This window comes from Dermacentor andersoni, chromosome 10, assembly GCF_023375885.2.
Source record: "Dermacentor andersoni chromosome 10, qqDerAnde1_hic_scaffold, whole genome shotgun sequence".
Taxonomy (NCBI): domain Eukaryota; kingdom Metazoa; phylum Arthropoda; class Arachnida; order Ixodida; family Ixodidae; genus Dermacentor; species Dermacentor andersoni.
The window spans coordinates 130,395,020-130,414,064 of NC_092823.1; the positions used below are offsets into that span (position 1 = coordinate 130,395,020).

At 42.4% G+C, this 19,045-nt stretch overlaps 1 protein-coding gene across 5 annotated transcripts in view; it reads right to left on the reverse strand.

Annotated features, from left to right (window-relative positions):
• Nucleotides 1-12,244: 12,244 nt before the first annotated feature.
• LOC126545058 (uncharacterized) overlaps nt 12,245-19,045 on the reverse strand; it is an 86,313-nt gene continuing 79,512 nt past the window's right edge. For all 5 annotated transcript variants that reach the window (XM_072285066.1, XM_072285064.1, XM_072285067.1 and 2 more), the window contains 3 exons: nt 15,379-15,512; nt 14,162-14,297; nt 12,245-12,921 (listed from right to left, as the gene is read on the reverse strand). In XM_072285066.1, the coding sequence (XP_072141167.1) occupies nt 14,214-14,297; nt 15,379-15,512 (218 nt within the window). In that variant the 3' untranslated portion in view covers nt 12,245-12,921; nt 14,162-14,213. The remainder of the gene's footprint in view (nt 12,922-14,161; nt 14,298-15,378; nt 15,513-19,045) is intronic.

The following is a 19,045-nucleotide window of genomic DNA, read 5'->3' on the forward strand; positions in this document are numbered from 1 at the left end:
AAACGCAGAAATGTTTTTTTATGAGACAGCCACTTGACCAATTTGAGTAAAATTAAAGCACTCGAAAATAGAAACAAATTTAAGTACGGTAGGAAGCAGAATTTGGATATATATATATATCATTGATTTTTTTTTAAATATTTCTGGAACTAGGTAAATTTAAACACTATCCATAACAACGTTTACAAGTTTAACGGATTCGTAGCTCTGCACCAAATGCACATATTGCGGTTGTGCAAATAGCACTTATTGGAGCATCTCTAGTGCCCAAATTTGTTGAATGACTTTACAATTACCGTAAAAATGTCACATTATTTACGAAGGCTTTGTAAAAGTCCTACTCCCAGATTAGCGGTCAATATCAGATCGGTGTGTATTACGTCAGTGTCGTCCATTTTAGATGTATTATTAAGCACTTTAATGAAACTGTCGTATTGCTTTTTTTTTTATTGGTTAGTCAGAGTTGTAAACGGGATACTTTGAGTGTTTATGAAATTCTACACTTTTCAAACATCTTTTTGAGAAATATGATAACAGAAGCTGCAAATCTGCTTATGATAGTTACAGATATTACTTTTGTTTTAATGCTGTAGACACTCCTGAACATCGAGGAAATTAATAACGAGCAATACGGTTTCTCATTTCCTGTGCATTGAGAAAGGGACTCACGTGCATAAGTGTTCTCGCGTTGATGGCGAAGAATCCGCCTCCGCTGAGACACATGCTTCGAGGATCGATGGTGTTGTAAATGAAGCGTATCTACGGAGAGAACGCGCTCGTTTATTCACATTGCTCCCAAGGGGCGGTAAAGGACACGTCGAGGAACGAGCCAGCTTGCAAGAAAACTTAACCTGCATGCACTCGCTAACAACGTAAACGTCAATGAAGGAAAACCTACAGGGAGCTGTTTTCGGAGTGGAAATACTGCACACGTGTTAGTGCGCCAAGTACCGCGTATACTCCGCTTTATGAGGGCCGCACTCATGTAAGCGCTACATCTCTGACTTCGCAGCCGAAAATCTAAAAAAAGAAGCAGTTTTGAAATAATTCGGGGACGAAAAAGAGGGTCACAGCTTGTTGGAATGCTCTTTGTTCTCATTTTTCGTTTCATTTCAGTAATTTGGTTCTTTGGACATCGTCGAAGAGGAGCTCGAGGCTAAAGGCTAAATTGCCTGACAAGGCCTCGACTCTCTTAACAGATGTAGACAAATATGGTTACGTACTGCGGTGATTCTCTTGGATTCTAAGCGCGGGGTGTGCGCGGGCTTGGGACATCGTTGAGAAAAGTTCTGACGTCACAGTCATGCATCTAACGACACGGAGGGCACTGAGGATTACTCTGTTCGTGAGTGTGCTACCGGACCGAGACTGAGCAGTGGTGACAGCGATGGTAGTGAACACCATACAAGGGCAGCAGCTACGTGGCGTGCTTGAGGAAACAAATATATGCGTTGTGAAAACATGAGACTTTGCTCTTTTTGTACACACAAAAAATAAGTCAAGGCCGTTCTCAGAAGGTAAAAGCAGACAAATAAGCCAAATTTAACAGTGGTTTATGTATTTTGTCGTATTTTCCTGTTTTGTATAGGATGTTTATGTTTTCTTTTTCCCAGCGAAACTACGCAGATGGGAATGTGAGACTTTATTTTCAGAAACGCTCTAACTTGTGCGCGCTTTGTCTTCCCTTCTTTAACAAAAAGTAGGTTACCCGCGAGTATGGAGAACAGCAAAGGGCCTAAAATTAAGAAATGAAGCACCATGCATTCATGTGTACAAGAAGATACATAAAAAAAGAAACGGAGGAAACAAGACCTACTTTGTCAGGAATGAAATTTCTTGTTCAGTTCTTTTTCACTCTAATAGAATTCATACGAGGAAAAAACCAACTTAACAGTAATAAAAGAATGGGCAGTATCGGAAGTGACGCCCGTCTCTTCATAACTGCTTCTACCTTTCTGTGTGTGTCCTGTTAGCCGCGAAATGTATTTTAGCAAATACAAGCTCGCTAAGAAGCACTTCGATGTAATTGTTAGTTCACAATATTTTAGATAACATGTCTGGTAAATTCAACGCACATAATGCATCAGAGAAGCTGTCGAAGTTTTGTGTTAGAATTCCTGCTAAGGCCCATTATAACTTTTGTGTTACAGAAAATAGTTTGAATTGACTTGCGCGAAGACCGCGTGGGCAGAAACAAACTAGTCAATGTATTTCCCTCAGGTGTAGCCGGAGTAACTTGTTTTGTTAGTGTCTTTAACATCGTTGATCGTAAGATTTATTGCTTTAGAACAACCTTCTTTTTTCCATAACCAACTAATAACTACGCAGTGCAAGAAGCTAAAAACGTTTCACTTTTTCTCCAAGTGCATCTCAAACTACGTTAGGGACATTTTCTCTGTAAATATCGAGCTTAATTACAGCAACTGCTTTGCGTGTCGGCAGTAAAGGGTACTTGTCACATTACCTTCGATACGTGTTCTGATGACATGTCTACCGTGATGATGTCAGCCAAAGAAAGTTTGACGTTTTCTGTCTGTGTAAAAGAAAACAAATGCACAACTTACTGTTCGCATATTGGTGAATGATTAACAATCCCCTCTTGCTTCCGAACAAAATAAACTCTGCGAAGCACTCTAGAATGAGAGTTCACTGTGTACATCAATCATTGTTTGAGTCTAATTTAAGTGTCACTCAAGTCTCTCTTGAGTAGACGTACCGTTCTAAAGATTAGTTATGTAAGCGAAAGTATATCTTTTTAGTAATTACTTTTTAGTAATTCTACAGTCATTGACTACAATATAGTTTTCAGGTATTATCTTTTGTGCTCTGGTCATTGCTTATTATTGAAATGTTTTGTTCGAGTTTCCTTCTCCGAGGCTCACTCGGATTATTCATCAGACGCTTCAGTGCCGAATGCGTACTTTGTGGTAAACTTAAGTTCACTTACTTGTAGCTTTTTCGCACGTCTGGCAAACAAGAAGTTTATACACTTTAATATTTCATACCACCGAGTGGAAGGTCAAATTCCAGCATGTTCAAGAAATTATAGACAAGCGTCCGAAGAATTCCACTAGCAGCTAAAACAAAGTAGGAAATAAATTAGTATTGCTATATTAGTATCAGTGTTCTCTTTTTGCTTCAAGTTTATTGTTTGCTTATCCTTAAAACATTGTTTTGATTAACAAACCTTAGGATATATATACATATACATACGCCTTAGAATGACCGAAGTTGATTTTTGCGTTGTTTTTATTTTTAATGTAATGTATCGGAGAAATTGCCGGCAATTCCAGCAATGCTAGATAAGCCTGGAGCCAACCTCCACCTTTCTATATGCCTCTCGATCTCTATCACTCATCAGTCTGATGTGCCATAAACTGTGCGGGAGATTCAGCAAGATGTGCAACCTTTACTGATGTGATTACAAGTGTTTTTAACTGCGTATCACTCGCTAGTATTAATAACAGGCAGCGCCAAAAAAAAGGATGAGTTTTGTGGAATGCCGGGTCAGAGAATACCTCCTTCTCCAGAGCGTGGCTTACGTAAGCCAAGTCTGTCAATCCGAAGGCGACGTTTAGAAGGTAGAACAGAATCAGAGCGCTGATTACTTGACTAAAGCCAAGCTTGACGAGCATGTAGCCGCTGATAGAGAACACGCTGAAGGCCCTCAGGCAGTAGAATACGATGCAGGGGTTGAGAGCCGTGTTGATCTCCTCTTTTAGGGCCTGTATGGCGAACATGTTCGTGCGAAGCTCTTCAACGTCCTTCAAGTTGAGGCCAGACTTTTGTTTCTGCGCCAAGATGTCAGCCTGTGACGAAGGAAAGAAGGATGAGGACGTGCAGTGATTGGCATGAGGGCAATTCCACGCAAAATATACTGCATAAAAATGTGCAGAAGCAGTGCTGCAGCAGTACACTCTTAATGCCGTTTCACATAAGTGTAATTAGAACATATTTGCAATAATGTTACAGTTACTAACTGGAACCTATGTGAAACAAATTTTCCCGAGCGTCGGCTCTCCCTTCTATTGGGCTTCTTGCTACTGTTACTGTATTCTTACTGTGCTTTTGCTGCAGTAGTGTCTTACTATCGTTCCACATGTCTCATCAGATATGTGGAACATCCTAATCCCATTCCACACCTATTCCACCAAGTAAGCGGAACACATATACAGAAATGCACCACTTAGTAAAACTTAATTTGTCTGCAACGAGATTAGTAGTGCGGAATTGTAAACACGGCCAGTGCATGGATTTGTCTACAATGGCACCGACTCTTTAGGAAAGTACGTAGCAGCTTTTTTTCTTCTTTCTTATAGTATTTAGGAGATGTTGTAGCCTTTAATTAGCGCCGGCTACTCGCTGTCACATAGTGATTTAAGAAAAAAATAAATCATAACAATTATTCAAAACATAATAACACAAATTCCAGTCACATAAGTACACTAATATAACTCTATAAGTGAAAGTTAACACAAACTCCAGTCACATATATGCACTAAAGTAAACACGAAGTCCGGTCACATAACAACTAAAGTTAGAATGAATAAGAAAGCACGAATTAAATTCATATGAAAATACATAAAACCAGGCATTGAATTGGCGAAAGTCTGGTAAAAAAACCAAGAAATGCACAATCGCAATTAAACATTCTGCTCAATAGTTTCCTAGACTAGTGTTCGCTTCTAGAAATATTTGAAGGGTCAGTAACACGTCTTTGCAATGAGTATGTTGGCCAAGGACCTAAGATCTTCCTGAAGCTGAAGGGCTTCAGGAAGATGCCACTGAATCACGTGCTGAGCGTTGTCTCTGTGTGTCGTGTCGCGGAAATTTTATCACAAGATGCTGTACATCCTCATCCGCGAGGCGACAAGTGTATTCCGGACTATCATCTCTTGAATTTTTATGTATAAAGTATTTCGTGTACGTGGTACCGAGCCGCATACGGTGAATGAGCGTTTCGAAGGTTCTGGCTGTATCTAATGTGGACGGGATTGTAAATTGAAGCGATGGGTCAATGTGAAATAAATCTGAAGATTTCGAGTTCTGATCAAACCATGCCGCTTTGCAACCGGGGGTCTGTCTTCGTATGTGCCGCAATTCGCCTTGCGTTAGAGGGAGACCATGCGTGACATTATTGACATGCGCTTGTCCAGCTGCCTTGTCTGCTTCAACTTTTCCAGGGATATTGCAGTGGCGAGGTATCCATTGAAACATTATTGTGCGATTTTCTTCACTTGCTTTTGTGAGTTCCTTTAGTGTCCCGTAAGCTAACACCATGTTTTTCGAATTGCTGATGTGACCATGAAGTGAAAACAAAGCTGACTGCGTGTCACAAAGGATGACCCATTGTTCCCCTTTTTGCATTGAATTTAGGTATCGTAATAAACACAGTATTGCAGAGAGCTCTGCTGCTGGTTATGGCGTCTTGGGAGATAGTTTAAACCTCTGTATTTGGTTTCTGAAATGACAAAGGCAGCTGCAGAAGAATTTGTTTAGCAAAAACCATCTGTATACGCTTTAATATAGCCAGGGTATCGAAAGTATATCTGCTGTAATGCTAGCTGTTGTGCTGGTGGCATAAACATATCTCGTTTGCGAATAATGCCTTCAACCGAAAGTTCAATTTTTGGAGCGACGAGACGCCATGGGAGGTAAGAGATATCTGAGAACCAAAATCTATGACGGGGAAGTAGATTTTTGTGCCCCTGAATTACGGTACTGATGTTCGCCCTGTCCCTCAATAAGTGCAATTGCTAGTGGGCACCTTTTGTGCAGCACTGAAACGCGAAAGTATCGTCGACAAGTTTCAACCGTCCTCATAAATGGAGGATAAGGTGCCTCTGAAATTACTGAAGAACTTGAGGCTGCTCGAGGAGCGCCTAAGCATATTCTAACTAGTAATCGTTGGAATCTCTCTTCACATGGACGGGAGATTCCATGCAGAACAGGTGAAGAATATGCTATTTTTTGCTTTATGAGTGCATTATGTACTTCTAGTAAGGATGAAACCAACCCTCCCCATTCTGTGCCTGCTACGCGGCGAAGAACATTAATTATTGAGCTTGTTCTTCCAGGGCTGTAATGTGAGAATTCCAAGAAAGTTGCTTGTGTAATATAACCCCCAGAACTTTGTGTTGTTTCACTATGCCTAAGGGTTGTCCCTCAAGGCACAGCTGAAGATTGTTGAGATATTCTTTAGTGAAATGCAACACAGCCCTTTTACTGTAAGAAAGTTCCATTCCTTTTTCCTTTAAGAATTTACCCACAATATTAAGGCCTTCCTGCAAAGTTGATTAAACAAGGCTGGTACTTGAACCAGGGGCCCAAATACAAACGTCATCCTTATATATAGAGTAGTGTAGAGCAGGCTCAAATCTCCGCGGTAAATCCGCCATCACACAATTAAACAGAAACAGATTTAAGACATCGCCTTGTTGGACTCTGAATAATATTATGAGAGGAACCTTTTCCTTCGCTTGTTTGAATAAATATTGATCTGCCATTCAAGAAGTTGTACATCCACCGTAACGCCATTCGCGAGACTCCCAGCTCTAGCAGGCCACACAATATATGAGCATGGCCGACTGTGTCGAAGGCTCGTTTAATGTTTAAAAAACCGCTATTGTGACATGTCCCCTAGCTCGTTCGTGTTCAACATAAGTAACAATATTCAACATTACATCCATAGTGCATCGCCGCCTTCGAAATCCTGTCATGTGATCGGGAAGTGCTTTTGTTTGCTCACGCCACTATTACAGCCTAGTGTCAATGATTTTCTCTATCACCGTGCATAAACAGACTCACAGGACGAAAAGATTCAAAAGCAAGCGATGTATTGCCAGGCTTCAATGTAGGTATCACACGTGCTGATTTCCGAGAGCCAGGGACAGACTCCTTTTAAAGTGCCAATCAACCATTAGGCCCCATGTTTTGCAACATACCATGTGTAATGAAATCTGGACCTGTAGCAGTATTTGTCTTACAAGACCTAAGCGCACATTTTAACTCCATCATAGAGAATTCGTAGTTTAATTGTACACGCTGCGACTGAAAACCCGCAAGAACTTTTTGTTTTGCCATTTCAACTAAACATTGAAACTCATCACTAGTAACAGATATGCTTGTCCTAGATATAACATTGCAGAATTCCTCAGCAGTCACTAACCATGAAGCATCCTTGGCTACTGCGAGAGCACGAAATGGTTTTGTTTGAACAACAGGACCACTTAATGCACGAACAGTCATCCATACTAATGGAACGGGTATCAAGGGAGACAACGTATCGCAAAATTCACGACATCTTTCTTCCCCTAATTTTTGTAGTCATCTCCGCATGACTGAGTGGATTTGCTGCGATTCTCTATACGCTTCTACATTTCTTCTCTGGCGATAAGCTCTTTCTGTTCTCCTTCTTACAGCTCTCAAATGTTCATATTCTCCATCAACTGATGTGCACTCATCAGGAATGGGCACTTATTTCGTACACATTGTCATTGTTTCTTGTACCACTGATGTGTGTTTCTCTACGTCAGATCCAGAATCCACTCCACTGCACAAATGCTGACGAAGGAGCTGCCAATTTGTTATATCGACGTATCTTTAATTCGCAGTAATATTTAATTGCGGATGTGATATAAGAATGTTGTCCACCCAGAATCGGTAACAAGATTATTAGAGCCCAGTGTCACGTCTATGCAAATGGCGTAGCGATATCCACGCATAAATGTAACAGATTCATCATTCAATACTGACAGATTGCATCTTTCCGCTGCGCATTGAACGATATTACCCCGGGCATCACAGTGATTGCTCCCCCATGTTACGTTGTGTGCATTAAAGTCCCCACATACGATAATGCTTGATCTTGTGATGCCAAAATATTTACCAAATTATCAGTCGTATTACGTCTCGATACTTGCAGGCATATGCTTACGACTGTTACACATATCTGAGCGAGATACACTTTTCAGGCTACATATTCAGGAAAATCCTAACTGGTTGATTGAATGAGGTGCGAGGGCAAATCTTTTCGAACGCAGAGCATTTTTCTACTGTTTCCAGCTGGACGAGCGGATATATATATTATGCAATTAGCAAGACGGAAGTCATCACGTACTCCAGCCTCTTGTATGTACAGCACAGGGAAGCTGTATTGTGCAACTAACTTGCGAAAATCAGCAGATTTGGATCCAAGGCTATTAGTGTTCCACTGAAATACTACGACATTTCCGTAACGATTACTCAGGATTTCCATTCCGGTAGCACTGATGTGGACAGCTGGCTCATTAATGGCTCCACAGACAAACTGTGTCTTTACCTCGCAGCTTCTTTTATTTCTGTTTATGGTTCGTTTGTGTCGCGTGATACCTTTGCGATGTTTCCTAGGAGCAGTTAAATGTTGGACGTTTAATTATTTCCTTCGTTTATGTATTTGTTTATTTCATACATAATACCTCAAATGTCATGAAGAATAGGGACGTTAATAAGGGTGTACAAACAGGTATTTTTGAGACATAATTAATGACGAGTGCAAGAGTGCCAAAATCGAATCGGATCGAACGGTGAATATTTTTATAATAATTTTCTCCATTTTTATAAGACAATGTTGACACCTCAGCATTCGTTACATTAGCAACTTTCCGTCACTACACTGCCCGTACTGAGGCACACGTAATCAAAAGCTTGAATAGAGCACTATTAACAAATGTGCAGAATTCTGTGGAGCATGCATGGTCGTTATTTACCAGAATGAAGGTTTAAAAAGCAGTCTGCCAGACCGGTAGAATGTCTGTATACGTTCGAGAATAAAGCGGGAAAGGGCGTAGATTGCAGCGATGGTAGAACGAAGAACACTTTTTCTCTAGTTGGAATGGTTGCTGCAGATTGCTAAAAGACATGTTTTTGCCGCAAGTTAAAACACACAAAAGGAAGACACATAGAAGACAACAAGGACGTGTTTTTGTTTATGTGTCTTCCGTTTGTGTGTGTTTTAACTAGCGACAAAAAAAAACGTATCTCTTAGCAAGCACCAACTAGGCCAACAAGCAGTTCTGCTGCAACATGTTGCTGCAGATGGGGCAAGCGTACTTTAGTTCCAAAAGCAAACGCACTAGCTGCATTGATAAGTATTGCGAAACAGTACTCGCTGCCGAATGTCAGATGTGAGCAAAGCTTGAGCGCGAATAATTGCGGTTTGTTTAAGGAAGTCTGGCTCCTTGAGCGACGACACGCACTTCATGTAACTTCCCTCACTTTGCATACACAATGACTATGGGAAATGGGCTTCGTTTTTGTTTCAGTTTCATGCTATATCATGCACAGCTTGCAGTGCGAAGTATTCCAAAAGTATATTCTAGAAATATTCACATTTGCTGTCGTGATTGCCGGACCGAATGGAATAGGTAAATATGTGATTTGTTATTTGAAAGTTACGAATATTCGCACACCCTTGGACATTGCATGAAGCGTGGCCACAAAAAGTGGCGTGTCAGGTAAACTTATTTGGCTTGACGGATGATCTTCCTCAATAGCAGTCTTGAAACGAGAAATTTCGGTATTAAAAGCGTTATCGAAATGGTATTCTCTTTTCGAGTTGTCTGCATAAAAATGAACTTCGAGGTGTGGTGCATGCGAGGTGTAATGGGCGCTTGGTAAATACACACTATTAGGATATGCTAGGCGGGACAATAGATACGTGGCAATGAGGGTCTGTTTACCCGGGCGCCGTGAATAAACGATTCTGTAAGGTAAACAAAGGCGAGCAGTTTTGCGATGCGAAGCGAGCCAGGGAAGATGTAACCTGGATTTCAGAGCGGAGATGCTTGCCGTGTAGGATTAGTCAGAGAGAATGAGACTGGCAGCTAGGATCTGGATATATTCGAGAGTATTATTGAGATAACCTTGGTAACTGCCATAAATACCAAAGAGATAGTCAACTTTCGATTAGACTATCTCTATTATTTTGACTTAGGGAGTTGCTTACGACAAGATGTGGCGTAGAAAATATAAAACGCAACTGCAGGAATTGGCCAACTGATCAACCTGGCAAGTATAATATGGAGCATGAAATATATGCACTCCTATACGCTTTTGGATGTTTGCACAGCCTTAAATACAATTTTTCAAGGAAAAGGATGGGACTAAATTAATGCAACGACGATGAAATGAAGTTTAGGGATACATACTGCTTGCTACAGCAGGAAGCTCAATAATATTTTAAATATTATGGGCCCAAATTATCGCTCCTTGTCATTTTACATAACTTTAAGAGGATAAAGAAATTACGACAGTTGCTATCATGCTTTCCATTAAATCGAGATGAAATTCGGTAACACCCACCATGCGCACTTGCTAATTCTTTTTGCACTGTATGTTGTATTGACGACGAAGTGCCAAAAACTTTCAAACGTTTCGGTCAAGAATCAAACTCTTTATTTGGCGTACTGATGGCCAGTGCTGTCTCTTCTTTTGTGCCATAGAAATCTCCAGCATTAAATCAGTGGCAAAACACAAATTGCTGTAAAAAGTGTTTCACTAATTTAGTAAATTGCCATAAATAATTTCTATGCCTACCTGTATGCTGACGTAGTCTACGAGGACTTCGCAGACCGCTCTTGCTGTGGCCTTGTTGCCGTAGTCGCTGGTCATGTACAAGGCATTGGCTGTGACGCCGTATAACAACTCTAGGATCTGACTGGTCGTCATGTGACGGTAAGTGGCAATCACCAGCCAACCGATGTGACCTACGCTGTAGAGAACCACGCACGCGAAGGACAAGACGTGGCACGCGTAGGGAACGGGGTACGGCCTCTTCGGCCGATGGAACCCCGGCACGGACACGGACGCTTCGAATGCGCTGGCGTTGCGCAGGAACCTCAGGATGGTGCTCGACCTGGCGGCCATCACGATGAAGGCCACCAGGCTCTCCAAGCCGATGACGTTCCTCATCAACTCGAGGAGCGAGGTTGAGAGGGCGCCTCGAGAATCCGTGTCGCCGAAGGCTCCCGCCCACAGCTGCAGCATTCTGAACGAGAACAGGATGGAGGCGCACAGCAAGGAATACAGGCTGTAGAAGGACTTCCAAGTGACCTGAGCTCGGTCGAGGTCACGAGGACCGAGGTTGGCAACGAAGAAGCAGCCGGACACGCGCCACATGATCGCCAGGCTGTACAGTCGCTCCGACATTCTCATCACGGTAGGGGCGCGCGTGTGAAACAAACGCGCAACTCGGGCCATCTCTCCGGCTTTCCGTGTCAGTCGACGACTGCGTCTCTTGAAAAAACGCTCTTCACCTTCAACCAAAGATGTGTTCGTCACCTTCTGCCGGACCTGCCTTGCGTAAATTCCACAATGGAGCAGTAAAGCCGATGTGTTGATGAAGACTGCGTTAGGCGGCGCAACGCAACGTTTCGCGTCTCTGGTTTAGCATTCGGCGAAGGAACTAGGGACGAACAAAAGTGGGCTGGCTTCAAGCGAGGCACTGGTTTTCTGGGATGGCACCCGTTTCTAGGCTGAGAGGGCCTAGCCTACGGCGGAATTTGCTGCTTCGATTCGGACGCATAGATTTCGCTGTTGACCACGCAGATGATTGCAGGAGACCGTAATATGAAACCGTAATAAAACCACAATATGAAGCCAGATTACCTTTTGACGAGTCCTGCATTCTCGCACACTCATAAATTTGCACATGCGGAGATTTGATCACTGCACGGCATCTGCTTCGGCATGGTATCGGTTAACCCTGCAAAATATAGTGTGTATATAAAGTTTTCGCGGCTACTCTAAAGCGGGAAAACTTCCTGCGTGCGTGTGGTGTGATCGAACACCGCGAACTTACCTGTTGCTGATCCGCACGGCCTAATCATAAGACAAGATCGCCTACGATTTTTTTTCAGTGTGGTCTGTGCAGTAATGTGTGTAATTTTAATCTACGTTCAATATTCCCCGCCATAGGCCACCATGACCGAATATGCCGCACATGGTATTATTCCCAGAAAACCTCGAATCAAATAGATACATAATAAATAAGCACGAAAACATGAAGCACGATTTCAATCGTGCACGTGATCGGTAGGGTTCTTCCACTTATTTCTCAGTCGTCATGATGGAGAAAAAAGGATAAATAAGTACAGCTCATTTATGGATCTGTGATCCTAACCAAAGATTCTTGTTCATTGAACATAGCAAACTCCACACGTGTGCATATAACATGCATCCGCCCGTTTTATGCAGCAGGGCAAACTTTCGAACAACAAAAAACAACATTTTATTTGTTCACTCGGTGGGAAAAAAGAAGTACAGCACACATTTCTGTTCCCTGTGCAATTCGTGCTCTTTTATTTCTTGAAGCATCGTGACAAAATAGCGAATATGAGGACAGAAAATTTGCTTTACTTTAGGCTTCTTCTTCCTTCTTTATTTTTTGAATTTCGTGCTCACTCTTAAGCGGCGAAGAAAAAAAATGACAACGTACCATTCTCAAGCGTAATCTAAAAGGAAGCTTGGTTAGTGTAGCTAGCTGTGCATGAGTATCGGTTATACACGTAGCTGATCCCAAGCGCCCAATAATGCATCAAGATATTAATATTGCGGAGGTAAAATAAAAGCAACAAGTTAACTTCGATCAGCCTTGCCGACGGTCTAGGACTACACTGGACCTCATGTTCATTGCTCCGGCTTTTACAAAAGTGTCGTCTTTGGCAACGCGCACAAAAAAAAAAAAACCTACAAGCTATAGAACGCGTACGGCCTGTTCAAGTTTATGGCTAGATACAAACGCGGTGCCTGTCCTAGTTTTAACAGGCTGTGCGTTCTTATTTCAGTGAACCGGCGTCCATGCGATGACAAAGGGGCGTTTATGTTGCGTTGATCTTGTCAGTAGACGGCCGTTGATATCCTCTGTCGTAGCTGCCATTAGTCCTGTAGAGCAAACACAGACAAAAAAAAAACACATGAACTAACGCTTAGCACATCATACTCGTACAAAGCTGGAGGAACACACTTTTTTTGCAATGGGTATTTGCGAAGTGATAAAAAAATCTTCATAAACACATGACCTATGGCTCAGTTTCATTGATATTCGACACCAGCATTTAGAGCGTATCTTTTATAACAAACAACGATTTTATAACGATGTTATTTTTTATAATATCTACAAGTTTTTGTTAACATATTGCGTCCTGTAGATTGAAATTATTAAGTGCAGTCTTTTCTTAAACAAATTTCCCAACGAAAAACTGATTTCGGTCATTTCAACTTCCACACACTGTTAGACTGGAGCTCTTGGACCCAGTCGTTGAAACCACGATGCAAGGAGAGAAGTCGGCCTAGTACTTTCCGTTAACTTCTGCTGCCGCATCTGTCCCCATTTCTACTTTATCGCTGAGACAACGGCGTGTGACCGGTAAATAAATAACAAAAATCTGTTTCAATGCACAACATCCGCTGAAAGGTGGTTTCCCTTTTAAATTCATCTATAGCCATTCAAAAAAGGAAACGTGATGTTTTTTTAGTTGCTTAATTAGCAGATCAAATTACCATTGCCGAATGATTTTACTGCGGATAGTGGTTGTGCAGCGTGAAACTGGGACAACTGTTATCGTTCGTTTGCCACATTTCTGTGCAGTCATGAGCGAGATGCGACACAAATGAGATACCCGAGCAGTTATAGACACCTGAGGTCCAACCGAGGATAATCCGGTTTCACACCGACAGTCCCAAACATAACGCCCCGGCACTTTACCGCGAGCCAACAAATAATGCTCGCATTTTTAAACATCCAACCATTAAGCAAAGTGCCCACACTGAACACAATTAATAGTGTTATAAAGCTCGCTTAATATGAGTTTGAGCTATATAGCAAGAATACATGCTCGGCTGTAGCGAAGAATAGTAGGTCTCAAGCATTGCTCGACAAAATAAGAAGAAAACGTCTGGAATACTCGTCAGAAAGAGTCCTGGGTATACTTTAGTGCTTTCTGAGAGTAGTTGAGTGTTCTGCTCGAGGTCATAGGGCAGCCGAACGCAGTTAGGAGTTGAACGCTCATAAATTCTCTTCGTTCTAATTCATTTAAACAATTGAAAGAGTTACAGCAATTTGGAAACTTTTTGTCTCCGCACAATGCAGTACAGACATTAGCACACGCCATAGTGTGCTGACCTTTGCGGGCTGTTGTTGTTTTGGGCGTCGGCCACTAGCTGACACGAAGGTCCTACTTGGGCTTGGGCGTCTCGGCAACAGGACTGTGCCGGATACCAAAGGTGAACCGAGGTGAGCTGCTCTTGTTCATCCAGACCTGCAAGGACAGAGTCGTGTTTACACAGAAAGCAAAACAAGAACTATAAAGATAAGTCCGCCTGGTCTTTCATGTCCAGGAACACGGTTTTCCTTTCCATATGGCGGAAATTTCCCAGCTCTCTTGTCTCAGACAGAACATGGGTGCTGCCTGCATCATTTTAGAGTAAACAACCTGAACTACTTCCAGACAAGAATTATCCCCTAACGGGCGGACGAAATTTTTAGTACACTTGACATAAACCTACGTACTCCCGCAGCAATCTTGCAAACAACGGAACATCAATCTCATTAAACAGATTTACATCGATGCAACCTGAGCTTCAGTTGCTGCGATAAAACAGCAGTGTGCCCAAAAAGTAGGACCGATTCTAGTCGTCACAACAAAGTATTTACCGTTGCACACGCGCTGCCATTCTGCCAATTAAACTTTTTGTTTGGCGGCAAATCAGCGCAGAAAACGGAAAGAAACAAAGCACCCGCACTGTACAGAGATCTATGAAAAAAAATTATCCGAAAGTTTGATTTTAGTTAAAATTAAGAGGGAAACACAGGAGACACGCGAGTAACACGTAATCACCAGGCGCTATCTTCAACGCAAACACCACAAGAAAAAAATGGCAGGGAGAGACAAAACACTAATGGTAAGCTTAAATGACAACACGTGCACGCAACGGTAAAGCAAACACCGAGAGGCACCATCAGCTCACGCTAGCAAGAAAGGAAAGTTTTTCTCAGATAGAGCTAGCGAAGGCCCATGTCGACACCGCCATCGCGTGAACTCATGGCCTCGGTGGTCGGCTTAATTAGCGAGTCGTTATACCGTAGCCCCGTCCGATTACACTGCTTTGATAAAATTCGGGTGCAAACTGCGTACGTGCATTGTCCCTTTTTTATCTTCTGCATCGATGGATGCACAGTCAAAATGCAGCATCAGATCGCCGAAAGTAAAGTAGTTCAAAAGTTCGTCAAAGTAGTTCGGCAAAGTAGTAGTAGTAGTTCGACAAAGTAGTTCAACCTTGTTGAACCACTTTGTGCTGTTCAACACGAAGTGAGAGGACGAGCTCGATTGTTGTGATTACCCTCTCCGGTGAATGAGCGCCGGGCCCGGGTTTCTTGGTGTGGTCCGAGGGAATGTTGGTGCGGTAGCTGAGCGTGTAGGCGGGGGACTTGCTCTTGTACGTGTCGGTTCCCGGTACGTCGTACTTGCCGGGTGCTACAAAGAAGGAACATTGCAGTCAGTCCACCTTATACTCGGATACTGCGGCATGTTCTGGGTACATCAAAGTATTCTGTACGTTTGACTGCGGTTACTATCTGTACCTGCTGCTGTGCCATACAGATTGGTAAGTAACGCGTTTCTGTCAAAGACAACGGAAAGAAACGAATCGTACCGGCACGACGCTAACTCACAAAGATTTTATATCCAAATATCAATCGGTTCTAGTTCTCTACGTCCTGACATGCACCTGAAGTATTTGCTTTGCCATGTATAAAACCCGTTATGAGTTTACAAGCTAAAAAGGTTTTGAGGTAGAGCCCATGGGTGGATCGTTTGTTTATTCATATCGTCCTTCTCACTAAAGCACTACGGTACTGTGCAGTTCTGTATGCAAGTCGGTTTGAAATTTTCACACAAAGACTGCATAGGTCTTGAAGGATGTCTCTAAGTCGACGCACAACACTCTGTCTTTCCTGAGAAACTGTAAATCTATATCTAACCCACAATAGCCTTGGTTCTTCCAACCTACATTTTTTCTCATTTATTATGCTCAGAAAAGCCAGTTCGACGTATTATTTCCTTTCAAACTTCGTCATGCTGTGTTAATGTTGTAGTTTCTCAGGTATACCACAATAGCCTTGCTTCTTCTAACCTACATTTTTTTCTAATTTCTTATGCTCTGAAAAGTCCGTTCGACGTATTATGTTTTTTCAAACTCCGTCACTCTGTGTTAACATTGCAGTTACTCAGGTGCCCCACAATAACCTTGTTTTTTCTAACCTACATTTTTTTTCTAATTTATTATGCTCATAAAAGTCAGTTCGTTGTATTATGTCTTTTCAAACTCCGTCATTCTGCGTTAATGTTGTAGTTACACAGGTGCAATTGTCGGTCACCCCATGAAACCATTCGTGGGAATCCTTGTGCAACTAAAAATAAGCCCTTACTGCAATCACCTTGTTGACAAACGCACTGTGACCCTCTGATGACTAAGAACTAATGCTCATTATTTAAAGACTCTCGTGATGGCTGTGTCCCGATGTAAGTGCAGTGATAACCCTTACCAACATAAGAGATGTTTAAGGTTTCTTTAGTCATGTATATCGATACATTGTGGTACCCAGTCACGAGGCCAAATAAAACAGTTTGCTGCCGGTCATGAATTAAGCACGCTCTTGTGAGTGCCTTTACTTATCACTCGAATATGAGCCTGAGCAACGGCAATGACTACGTCTTGTCATGAAGACCGCACTTGTGAATGCATAGTAGAGGCGGTACAGGCACGTCTTAACTAATAGTAATACACGAGTTTTCTTAGTTTACGTCACGTCGCGGTTGTGATAGTCTAATATTACGAAAACGTAAAGGCCACTTGTGCCTGCCGTGGATACCACAATAACAGTAGGTAATTATAGTGCCGTCTCTTCCACTGGAAAGTTGTCATCGACGGATATAAATAAGCGCAAATTATAGAGCCTCAGTGCGAAGCCATTTTAAACGCTGTGCCTCATTTCACTTAATCGTTTAATCGGCGTGTCCATTTTAGCTAGAGTAGCATAGCAGAAACAAGGATAAGAGAAAGCTGTTGTTTGAGTGAATTGAACATATATTGTGATTAGTGGAACCAAAGTTTACCAGGTACGCCGCCACCCCTGGAATCCTTCGGCCTGGTGCCAAACGTGTACGCAGGTGTCCTGACCAGGACAGAGTCCGCCTTCTCGGGTCTATAGGCACCCGGCGCTAGACGATGAAGGGCAGTGCAATGTTAGGTGGCGAGGTTAGCGTGGAAATTGTTGAATTCCAAGCAGCTGCAGCTCGAGCAGGTGAATACGGAGCAAGAAACAAGACGGGACTCAGCGCTGGCTATTAGAACAGTTGTTAGTCAGCACTTCATCCTGTCCGATTCTTTTTGTTTTCGCCTCTTCGGGCTGGACGTATTTGCAATGCCGCACTAAATTGCCCAAGGAACCGCGTTAAAAGTGTCCAGGAAGTGACCAATGGATGGGCTCAGATCCCTTAACATGCTCCTAACTCACGAAATTCCTAAATCTAAGAAAGGTTATATAAGGAGAACGAGGGGGGCATGCATGTCGTTCCCAGTGTTCTCGCTATTCCAGTGGTTACCCGCTACGAACGCCACTCTTTATGATAAGTGCTGTACGATGTGAAAAAACAAATATGCAAATATGTTCAGGAAGTACTGAGAGGACAAAAAAGACAAGTAACACGGGAAGTGGGTTGTTTTTTCTTTTATGAACTTTCCTCCACCTTGCGGGCTTCCGCACAACAGATTTGCAAGAATTGAATCTCGGACAGGAACGGCGCAGCTGTTAGTATGACTACTTCCGCTGTCGTAGCTATGTCCACAGACAATACTTGCAGCAACTCTGAGGAGATAGGGTTTCTAGTGCACTGTTATGGCAATAGCCTAACCTACGTTAAAGAAAGTTCGATGACTGCTTCTTATTACTAGGACTGTTAGCGTCAAAATACATATTCGCGACAAGCTATTATCCTCTCGGCGTTTAATGCGGGAACTAAGAAAGAGATTAGAACCTACAGTTTACACCTATGGTGGAGTTACTTAATGTCTCGAATTTCACTTCATTTAGGGGATTCTTATACACTGTAATAGAGTTCACTAATTCTAGCTGAACACAAGTAGAAGAAACAATGTCGCAGTACTGGAGAACGCCTGGAAGTGTATATAGCTATAGGGCAAGCGGTTGCTCCCTCCCAAGAAGATCAGCCGGAAATGTGTTGTCTTTAGAGTGTATAAAATCCTGACATTGTTTGTGACTGCCATAACCATCAGATCTTTCGTGGACACCTAGTGAAGTGCACAGCAACACATTTAACTCTTGCTTTTTGAATACACGAATCGAAAAACATTTAATGGAAGCACGTGGTCCTCATGGCTAATACATTTATTCTACTCGAACAAGAGCGGACGTTCAAAGGAAGCCCGAGACTGGAGAGAACGTTTCGACATGAAAAAGAAAAGGCTCTTTACTGAAGAGCCGAGTGCTTAGCTGGCGTACATTCTCCTACATGAAATGAAACGGAGAGAAAGAAAAGCCTTAAATGAAGTAGAGCAGGGCAGAAAAAGAAAGAAAGGTGCAGTTCTTGTGATCTTATTGACAGTGGCAGAGTAGGTGCTCTAGTCGATGAAAGCAGATAATCTCGTAAATCTTGATGGTTAATGCAAAGTATGTATATATAAAATTCATGATGAGGTGAAATGCTTGATTCACAGTTTAAAAAGCAAACTTATTGAGCCAGGACATGAAAACAAGAAGTTCAGGGGATTGCGCTGTTAGTGTTCAGAAGGTCCCCTGTCAAAGCGTCAGCACACAGCCTGCGGCTTCTATGTGCACCGAACTTTTAATCACGTCAAGTCTCCGCCTTCTTCTGGAACCTTTGCGTTATGAACTTTTTTTTTCGTTCCCAAGAACATGTTTCTTTAATCTGACATCTGAAACTTCTAAAAAAGCAGGTTGACAAAATTGAGCTACGACCATGATCCA